Source organism: Neodiprion pinetum, chromosome 6, assembly GCF_021155775.2.
Source record: "Neodiprion pinetum isolate iyNeoPine1 chromosome 6, iyNeoPine1.2, whole genome shotgun sequence".
NCBI classification, from domain to species: domain Eukaryota; kingdom Metazoa; phylum Arthropoda; class Insecta; order Hymenoptera; family Diprionidae; genus Neodiprion; species Neodiprion pinetum.
This window is the reverse complement of record NC_060237.1, coordinates 6,233,722-6,244,567: the sequence shown is the minus strand read 5'-3', so window position 1 is coordinate 6,244,567 and position 10,846 is coordinate 6,233,722. Positions and strand designations below refer to the sequence as shown.

At 39.8% G+C, this 10,846-nt stretch overlaps 1 protein-coding gene across 2 annotated transcripts; it reads right to left on the bottom strand.

Moving 5' to 3' along the window:
- Window positions 1–2,806: 2,806 nt before the first annotated feature.
- Window positions 2,807–10,762, bottom strand: LOC124222266 (vascular endothelial growth factor receptor 1-like). 2 transcript variants are annotated; one of them, XM_046633072.1, is made up of 18 exons: window positions 10,734–10,762; window positions 10,153–10,298; window positions 8,795–8,925; window positions 8,483–8,672; window positions 8,058–8,191; window positions 7,635–7,791; window positions 6,632–6,789; window positions 6,295–6,442; window positions 5,997–6,123; window positions 5,535–5,710; window positions 5,291–5,457; window positions 5,000–5,144; window positions 4,730–4,864; window positions 4,438–4,593; window positions 4,206–4,345; window positions 3,972–4,131; window positions 3,769–3,872; window positions 2,807–3,707 (listed from the first exon to the last, which is right to left on the bottom strand). In XM_046633072.1, the coding sequence occupies exons 1-18, from the start codon at window positions 10,745–10,747 to the stop codon at window positions 3,579–3,581; spliced, it is 2,517 nt and encodes an 838-aa protein (XP_046489028.1). In that variant the 5' UTR covers window positions 10,748–10,762; the 3' UTR covers window positions 2,807–3,578. The 2 variants fall into 2 exon arrangements, with proteins under 2 accessions (XP_046489028.1, XP_046489029.1); XM_046633073.2 differs by lacking the exon at window positions 10,734–10,762 and adding an exon at window positions 10,460–10,572.
- Window positions 10,763–10,846: the final 84 nt, after the last annotated feature.

Below are 10,846 nucleotides of genomic sequence, written 5' to 3'. Positions count from 1 at the left end.
ACTCGCTCTCCAGTTTCTGCTCGCAATTGTGGAAACGTCTTGAAATGAAAGGGGTCATGAAACATGTAAGGCGGTTCGATTGCGCAACAATTATGTACACGTATATGTGCAATCAGCCATAACCTCCGTATAATGTCTAGTTGCAACGTGCACGGTGAAAGGAAATAATGCAAGTTGCACTCAGCGTACGCAGTGCCGGAGACACACCGTAAACCCATATAAAAAACGTGGATGTCACAAGCTCCAGGTGGTTAAAGTCGACGAAGAAATGTGATAAAATCAGTATCGATTCATCTCAAACAATACGAGGGGAAATAAGATAAGGATGACGAACGGTCACTGATCAAGTTTTCATGATCCAGGTGATCGAGCATGAGAGTGGGCTTCGCGCATGGCTTTTGGGCATCCGATTCACAGTTTGTCCGGTGCAATCACCGCAGGAGCGTAACAGTGGCAGACGGATTCTCGGAGTGAGGGAAACGGCGACACGTCGCGAAATTTAGAAAAACTGATGGGATTTGAAAGCAGGTGCGAATTATTCGGATACTACGCACTCGACGTGAGAATTATCGCGGTCACCGAGTTGCGAAGAAGACGGAACGCGGAACGGCGAAAGAAAACTAGAGTTTCCACGAATTGCGTAATGAGTGGTGTAACAACGAGCTGGTGGTTGTTGTGCTTTACCTAGAGACGCTTTAAACTCGATCATCATCTTTCAAACATCTTGTGTCGTGACGTGGCGTGATATCGGGGAAGATCGCTGTTGAAATAAATCAGTTGACATCGAGAGGCTAAGAGTGTTTTAATTGAATAAGTGGTCCGATTGTGTCTGTATAATATTTTCACTCGGTGCAGAACCTTCGGTAGTGAAAAAGCATTATTCGTCGTAGCGGTTACTAATGACGAGTGACGAGCGCGACTATCACGATTACATATGTCTTCGATTGGTAGTCCGAAAACAGAGGTGGAACCCCCCGTGAAAGCAGATCATCTTCATGGAACAACGTCTCGAACCGTATGCAACAATACCTGACTTACTAAAATTCAATTCATCAACGCTGTCTATTGCACAAGCTATAGCTGCTCTGGCACTTTGTTACCGTTAAGTTTATATTCGTTAATTTCTTGGAGCTCGGAACTTGTTACGAAATCAGCTTTCACCGAAGCGTCGTAACTGACAATGAAGTATTCAATTTCTCGATCATGTCGCTTCGTGCTGCCCAATTATCAATTATCCAACGTAACATCCCGTATCATCAAACCATTATCTTGAATGACCATGAGGATAAATTAATAAATTCAGCGGTCCGAAGCGGTTCAAAATACGAACATCGGTACCAGTGTTCTGCTGATACGGTAATCATACATTCTCAGTATTGTTAGCGAAGTTGAAGCGAGTGGAAGAACGAAAAACCAAAATGTATAATACGCATAGCTTTCACACACCAGTATGGAAATGAATTGTAGAAGTCATTGAATCATCAGAAACGGAACGCGTAACAACGATTAATGCACGTTCTCCAATCCGAGATTTATCTTGATTTATCGAGTTCGTCACATCCCGTTCCGAACATTATTCCGCGCCTAGTGAATTCCGAAAGACTTTGAGTATACAAAAATAGATAGCAGAAAGTCAAGCGTCAAATTCTATGAAGATTGATCGATAATCGTAGAAATTAGCGGTTTGCCTAAACGTGCGTAGGCTGCATATTCTAATATTTAATTTCCGATAAAACTGCTGCGAAACTGTTCAAATAAATCCATTGGAATAATTGACAGTTAAATGTCTGATAAAAAATATGACAATAAAAACGTACGCGGATTTTAAGCAGCATAGAAGCAAATCAGTAGTTCAATATTACGATCGTAACGCCGCAAGTTTGAAACACTTGTCGCACATGAATACGCATTAAGAACTTGATTCTTACCACATAAGTCACGTATTACTTCACTCAATTTTGGTTTATTGTTAGTTTGGTTAGTCATTGAATTATTTTCTTTTTCTTTTTTGATACCACACATGCGATTGCATATCTTAGGCATGAGAACAATCGGAAATGCGGTGATTGCCGTAGCAGCTGTAATTACGAATGCCAACTTCGTTCAAAGGTACAAATCATCTCCGCAGAAAGTTCGAACTGTCGGTAATTTGAAATGTTGGGAAATCGTCATTCTGCAGTTTTGGAGCTTTACTTTGGAAATCTTACCCATTCTCAGGAAAAATTTTCAGTATGAATTTGTGTATACTCATGTATACAGTACAACTTTTCGTATTTAAGGTCTTTCTACGTTTTTAACTTTCGGTAATTTGACTTTGCGGATTTCGCCCGGTCGACTTTTTCGTTTCTCGCATTTTTGACACCCCCTCCCCAACTTCTGACCATCTATCACCGTAAAGTTGTCACTATCAAATACTCAGCGTTGAGAAGTATCGTAACCACTTAGTGTTACGGAATCGACAGCACAGAAAATGACACCATATTTCTATGGAACTCCTCAGATTCCACATCCTGCCGGATGCGTTTGTTTCATACTCGGTAACGAACAGCATGCCACCAGATACTTATTATGGCATGAAATAAACGCAGGGATTCCGATTATGCGCGATGGACGGATGTGCTTAAAAGCATTCTTTCCGACCGAATGGAAGTAACCAATTTTATAACTTCCTCGATTGCGGACGCGAATATTTTCACGAACCTTTTTCATGCACCGCGAGACATGGTAAAATTTCATATTGCCGCAATTGAAGATACGCTCCCAACTGTGTGAACCTATTCACTATATATATATCAAAGTCTCCAAATTGAATTCAATTGTAATGGTTATATTGTATTTTGAATAACAACTTAGGCATATAAAGTTTACAAAAATATTTCACTGATCTGTACAGGTACTGAGTCTATCTTTCCAAAAACTACAGAGGTAAATTGTGCATCATGGAGGCTAAATAGGTCTTTTCAGAGCGCCCGGAACCTCGGAAATACGCAAGGTGAAAAAGACTTGGCCCCCCTGACGGAATCGATACTTTTTGTGACACCTGCGTGGGAAGTTCGAATTGGCGTACCGAAAAGTATGCACGAAGCGCCCGATTCCCCTACATTTCTAAAAGAGTTAGATACTGTTGAAAACAGTTAGGTAATGTTCAGCAGGATACAGTTTTCAGAGCCAAGCTAACTCCATCTGACGCGATGAGTTTTGACCACGATCGCGTTCGCCGTGTTGCAGCTACGGTCAGGTTACGCCACCACGGTTCCAATTTTCTCGAGTCGAACTTCCCATTACAGGTGTTGTAAAGAATAGTATACGATACGTGCGCGCGTATGTGACCCTCGCACTCGCGCAGGAATCACGTACTTCGCGCACTCGTATCGTAATGTACTGTTATGCAAGAAAATCATGCGATTACTTTAAGGTCGGCCATACGTGCGACGCATGGAAGAAACATATACGCATGTCGCATACGTGTGTTATAGATTATTTCTGTAAAACTGGTACGTTTGTTAGTGTGACTGTTTCTAGAAATTTAATATTAAATTTCAAGATTTTAACGACCATGAGCGTATAAACTCTACGGATTAGAGTTGTGGCCGCGCTGTTGCGACCTGATCAATGGGCAACAGCTCATCTTCATCGTTGAGATTGAAATCGGGTGACCTTTGTTGAAGTTGCGAAAGTGCCATGTTACGATACTCTTGCTTCAAACGCTGTAACAGTTGACATGTAATGAATATCCTTGTTACGCATTAGCATGATGATTTTATTTACCTCTTCTCGCTTTACTTTGAATCTCATGTAAATGACCACTCCGACAATCATTGCGATGAGAACACAGATCAAACCGATCCAGACTGCATTGTTACGAGGTGCTTCTAGAAATACGATGCATTAGTTATACTTCCATCGACACACCTGAATAACATTTTTTGGAAAACGTTGCACTTTTCTTTTGCAACTTTATACAACTTTACCTTTGATCAAAAGTCTCAAAGATTTCTCACTAACGCCAAGACGACTTTTCGCTCGGCAAGAGTAATTTCCACTGTCAGTACCAAAGAAGTATCTTATATGCAGCTCAGACTTGTTCGGTGAAATGACGTACTGTTCGTTATTTTCAAGCCGTTCACCGTCCTGTTTAATTTCAAAAGGTTGATAATAAGCAGTGTTTTTTCATAATTCGACCGAGTAGATCGCAACTCAATTACCTTGAGCCATGTTATTTCTGGAAAGGGCATTCCCTCGACAGAGCAAGTCAGTCTACGAGTAGCCTTCTCATCCTTTCCTAGGTCGATTGAAATTTCAGAATTATTCATATTCGATTCGATGATTGACGGCGCATGCGCGTCTGAAAGAGCCAAGGATCAGTTAGAAACAAGTATTCGTATGAATGAAAATTTCAGCTTCCCTTCAGCCGTTCTAGCAAATATGTTTACATACCCAGTACCGACAAATGATATACAACCGTCTCATCGTGATTATTCTTATTTACGGCTTTGCAAAAATAATCTCCTGAATCCGATTTTTGCACATTTTTTAATACAAGAATTGACTGAAACGTGAAGTTCGTCTTCCGCTTATTGATTATCACGCTTCCTGGAATAAATTTCACACAGACATTTGAATAAATGACTTGTGGCTGTCCCACTTGTGCATTCAGAGTACAAATATCACCGTGTTAACTGGAAATCTCGCGATTGTTAAAGAATTTCAGTGAACTTGATGACGATACCGTTTCTGGAAGCGTTCTTCACGTCCCATGTAATGTCATCGGTATAATTGTGAACAGAAGCGCCGCACGTAACATCGATGTTATCACCTTCCACAACGTAGCCTGGATCAATTATACCGAAGGATCCATTTCCATCTGTGATAATCAGATAATTCTAATCAACGACTTCCATTAAATGATCCTTTCAATAGCACAGCAATCGATTTTCTTCCCGATAGAAGAAGCCAAAAGATTTTCGACGATCTACCGCGAGCAGTAACAAAGGCTTACCGGAAACGAATATTGATTGAATAACTTCGACACAGTCGATGTTATTGCAGCTTTTACATATCAGATCTCCCGCCATGTTGATCGTTATATTGGCATGTGAAACCAAGTCAACGGTGGAAAATTCGGAAAGTTCGTTTGATATTTTCTAGACAGGAAAAGATAGTTGGATTATTGTCACCCGCAACGAAATAAATGTATGAAGAGTTATATCAGTGTACAAATTGTGTTGTACTGCAAGGGTAGCGGAGAGAGATAAAAAAAAACTGGCGAGTTGAAACAATTTATACTTGCCGAAAAATTTGCATGATTGACAATGGTCTTTGACGGAAAAGCGGGGTATTCCAAATAACTCCATGTTATATTCGGTAACGGTGAACCTGAAGTATAACAAGAAAATCTCGCGGTCTCTCCCAGTGCATAATATGACGAAGATTCACCGATGTGAGCCACCGGTGCGGCTGAAAAGTATATCAAAGAAAGTTTAAAAAATTCTCCTCAGGTTAGTAAATAGTAATCACAGATTCAAAGGGTTTACCTTGAACCATTAGTACGAGTTCGCAGTCTCTAGTTTGGTTCGAAGTGTCGATGTGGATCGTGTAGACTCCTACATCAGTAATTCTCACGTCGGATATTTGGAACTTGTGACGTAATCCGTGTACAGTATGCGAGTACTTGCTTGTATCGGTAATTACCGTCTTGTCCTTAGAGAGCCTATGTCGCATATAAATTTCAGAATTATACATGAAATCAAAAACGAGCGTTCAATAACGTCGCTTAAATTTTCCTTGTCTTTCCCAACTTCGTAGAATAATCTGCGTTAGCTGTCGACACCCAAGAGAAGATACGTCGAAACCAACCGATGATTAGTCAGTAATATAATATTTTATTCTTACTTCATCAACCATCGCCAAGGCAGCGGCATTCGTTGTAATTTGATTCACAGACACAAGCGACGTAAGGAAAACTGTAATAATAAGTAGTAAGGTGGAAGGCTCACCATGTCACCGTTGCTTTGGGATACGTGTCAATATCTATCGCCCAAACTGCTGTTGATTTTTCGGTAACGTTTACAAATGTGGCATTCTCACTGGATTCGATTACCTTGAGATGTGGACGATTAGGATCTGGGAAAATTCATAAAAGAATTTGCGTCGACGACGAAAATCTAATACGATCGATAATGTGTAGTCTTTGAAAATATATATTACATTAAAAAAGAATAAGTGAAACGTGAACTAGGATTAAGAAACAAGTGTTGAGAGTATAGATTTAAATGTAGCGATTTTTATGTTTACCGTGAAATTGAACCTTTATCGGTATACTTTTGCTCCTGAATTGTCCCATCACGGTACAAATATATAGCCCGCTATCACTTTCTTCAACGTTTATTATTGTCAATTGAGCACTCTCTGCGGTAGGATTCTTGTGAACCAATCTTGTTTCCTGAAATCCATCCAATCCCAATTTTAGGTACACGATTAGGTATTAATGGTATCGTATATACAGAAAATGACATTTGAGATATTATTACATAAATACCTCAACCGGAAATAATGTTTACATGCCATAGAAAATATCCAACTATACTCCAGGTGACTTACATTGAAAATGTTAATTATCAGTGAATCTTACCGGTACTGAACTCGGTGCTGTCCACTTCAGGTAATAAATATCCTCATCCCAGTTGTGAGTTTCAGAACTGATGTTGCAGGTGATAGTCTGATTTCTTCCCCACACCAAGTGATGGAATTCGTTCTCATCGACGAACGGAGGCTTTAAATCGTCGAGATCTTTGAATAAACCACATCATTTGTTACTTCATTATACGGATTGCTGTGGGTGAAGATATTTGTTGAATCATCCAAATAATTGGAGGGTGAAAAACGATTCGGCAAAAGTAGAATTCAAGTGACTATTGCAGTCGTCAAACTGAACTATCGTTTTCTTGTGAATATTAAAGAAACAAGTTAAAATCTCTGCAAACGTCTTTGTAGTTTCACACAGATCCTAGGACTGAAGAAAGTCATTTTATGTATCACTACCATGTTTTCCTCGCGTTTCGGTGCGTCTAGACAGGGAATAAAGCAGTATTTTTAATCCTTAGGGATGAAAAGTATACTTTTAATCCCTCCTCGGACTCCTGGGGCTTAAAAGTGAATCTCGTAATTTATGTTAATAATTATTCAAAAACTACGTTTAGTGTCTCTGGAGGGGAGTCCGCCCCTTGACCCCGTCGGGGGGTTGCGGATCCCTCACACTTCGGTAACAAACACCTTTCGCCTATGACACTTTCAAAAGCTTAGAAAACATCGTCCGTTATATAAGTCAGGGTGGGCAAAACTTCCGGTTTTTTTTTTTTTTAATTTCAAACCCAGGTCTCCAAAAAATCTGGCTTTTCCTTGTAAAACCCGGCTAAAATTAGGTTTGGCTGATTGCATGTTTGTGATGCATGAATCGTTAAATTTTTATTTACCATCATTGCACTTGAAATTAATGAGATAACCTATTTGCTTATTTTATTGACTATTAAGCAATGTTTTGGTTAACGACTTGTCTACGACTCGTACTGAAAATGTCATCCTCAGTCTCGAAAGTCCCATTTTACCCCCTTGATTCACAATTTACTATCAATTACCTAACTCCAAGTGATAAGTCTGTTCTTCGTCTTTTTCGACATTATTGGGGAACGGATATGCACAAGTGTAATCCCCATAGTCCTCGACGCCGACTTCATCTTTAATGAATCCTATTTTCGGATCGAATCTGAAACCGTGTTCCGCCGGATTTGCTTCCTGTGAATATAGTAAATATTCGTTTAATATCTACAGAGAAAATTGTGAGTCGGAGTTTACAGCAGTCTGATGATTCTATCGGTAGTTGCGTTCCAGGCGATTTTTTTTTTCTTCTTCTCTTGCAACAAATAAATGATATTTCTTTGGAAAGTCAAGATAATTCTTGAACGTTTCGATCACTTTGGTGTTGAATTAAATAATATCCCCTTAATAAATGAAAATAAAAGAAGAAAAAAGATTTACGTACACGTAAGATGTACAATTACCGTATAAAAGTAGAGAAATTTTGGTTTCAGGTCTTCCGCCGTTGTCCGACACGGTATGACAAAGGAACTTCCAGGCAATCTGATTATCTCTGAACCCGCAAGATCCACTTTATTAGCAAATGATCGGTTCGCGGCTGAAAAGAATACGTAACATCACCATATGACTACTGTCAATTGAGTGTTATAGATTCGCGAATCTAGCGAGCAAATTCTAACGAATGCTTATAGCAGATTTAGATAAAGCACATGTTCCACATCTTAGATTCACACTATCCTATAGCCTTGACGACCTCTGATCTTGTGCTGCAATGTACCATATTAACAAGTCCACAAACAAACATACTTGTTTCACATGAACTTGTGTAAATTTGGTAATAAAAACTTTTCATTTGTATTCAAGTAGATGTCGGGGTGTTTTTGCTTACAGTTCACGAAGACATAAATCCAACTAATATTTTCGCCGGGACGTTCGATCGTTTGCTCATCATTGATAATAGTTATTCCGTCCTCGGCGCAACCGTACCATCCGGTGTCCACTGCCGCTGCATGAGGTACAACGAAGGTATGTTCACCCTTATTGTTACCGGAAACGATAGTATAATTCGATTGCCGATTCTGTAAAATTATTTCTGCAATTTTATTAATGAACAAAAGTCAAGTTAGTATCTTGTCGTGGTACCGACGAATCGCGAGCATGAATGAGTTTGAGTACAGATCGAATAACGGATCGTACGTACGTCTCCCGACAGCTTCATGGTAGAAAATTGAATCGGGCCGTCACCCCGACAAGACAATCTCAGCTCGTCTCCCTCTTTAATGACAAGCTGCTCTTTTTCAGGGATCATCGTCGGCTTCCGTGACTCGGTATCTAAACGGATGAGGTACAATGTCAAGTGTTGGAATACGAGCATAAATAATCTTGTAAAGTAAGAATATAATTTGTGTAACATGTCATGACTAGTGCGTACGGCTCGACGAAAGAAAAGGCGTTAGGTCCTGCTCCGAGAGGCTTATCTTTGTTAACAAAGAATAAGATATACAAACGGCTAAAGACTACCAGCGCTCGACACTCAATTCAACCGTTCAATTGGTCAGTTTTCCGGCAACTCTCACTCGGGATAGTCGTCTGAATAATAAATAAAATGTATATGTTCTACTTGAACTTCTGTGATTAAATACAACACCTGAGACCCGTATCCAATGTCAAGATTAAAAATAGTCGAATGCGAGAAAATAATCAAGAATTTACAACGTGCCGAGCCAACCTTAGAAAGAAAGAAAGAAAATTAAACAGCCTTGACTTCGTCTCATGCGATATGCTTCAATGAATGAAATATAGGAACGCACATGCTCGAAGATAAGGAAAAATGGGTCTGATAAAAAATATTCCCCTGATCGATTACTGCAATTGACCAGAATACAGTTTCATCGCCGCGGAGTAGAGAATCCCGCAGTAGTTTAAAGAGGCCCGAAGACTCTGCGCCAATATATAAACTGACTATAAATACCCTTCTGTACTTTGGTGTAGAATTTTTTATAAAGATTGGAATTCCCCTGCGAACATAACAGAACGCCACCCGAATACCGATATGTTGACGAGTTTGCGGTATAACGGATATAATATAAGCTACTATTATTAGACGATACGTTCGTTCATGCCTACGTGTGGATTGGAAATGTTAAATAAAATATCTGATTCATCTGGTCCAAGTAATTCGGAGCAAAGCATCCGCGTTTTGGTGAGGTTAGAAATCGCTTTGTCGAGTAAAACGATTTGCCTATCGACCTAAACTTCTGCACGGATTAGATTGGATTTCACGTTCGATAAGTCATACGTAACAAACGTCTAAACTCTAAGAGAATAAACAATGTGAGCGTCTGAAGGCGAGAGTCTCAACGAGAATACGAATCAAAAGGCAATTTATTGACTGATTTATAGTATCTCGGTATTAACGGGAATTATTATGTCAGTATTAGCTGCGAAGCCGGACGTCGACCTTGATAATAAAGATGAGCTGTGAAACCGATGACTAATGAACTTACCTCAACACAGACATTGCACGAAAGCGAAATTTCACGTCACGCCAATAATTACCTCTTAACAATGCCACTAACAGGATCAAAATCCAGGTTGCCGTAATGCACCGCATCTCGTATAGCTGACAAAATAGCAGCCTTTGATCTTCGACTTTCAGGAATAATATTTCACAGGATCGGTTGAGCTTCAGAGCCACGTCAAAACTACGGGGAAATTCGTGATCTTAAAAATAAGTTGGTACGCATTACGTAACTGAAACGTTTACGTTTGCGTTAGCCGATTGTAAAATTTCATTTCACACGATCACGAATCGACTTGAACGATGTTCCGATAGGTGAAACTTGACAACACTACTATAACGTACGGAGAGATTATGGGTACTTTCTATGTTCCCCCTTGACGCCAACGATATTCTTTACAACACTACGATACCGGCGTGCCGTAGAGCCTCGCGATGAAAAGTAGGCGCGATTTGTTTCTTAACGTTTGTCAATCTGGCAATAGAAACTTTCCGTTGTTATCTATTGAGTACTGTTTATCTGGCTAGATGGAAGCGAGTTCAGTCTTAATACAAGACAATTGAAATAGCTTGAATTATTACGAATTTTTCATTGAACAATAACGGGCTGTTGCCATACCGTGCGTACGTCATGTCGATAAGCAGATCGGAGATGCCGTTATATTTCAATACTCGAACGCTAAAAATTGGTCAAATAACTTTCATGTCGAGCGGACGAGTGGCTGATAGAAA

Excerpts from the sequence above, each read along its gene's own strand:
- LOC124222266 (XM_046633072.1), bottom strand. Across the intron at positions 6,124-6,294 it reads GATAAAGGTTCAATTTCACG|ATCCTAATCGTCCACATCTC; the intron begins GTAAACATAAAA and ends GAATTTTCCCAG. Across the intron at positions 4,132-4,205 it reads CAGAAATAACATGGCTCAAG|GACGGTGAACGGCTTGAAAA; the intron begins GTAATTGAGTTG and ends GAAATTAAACAG.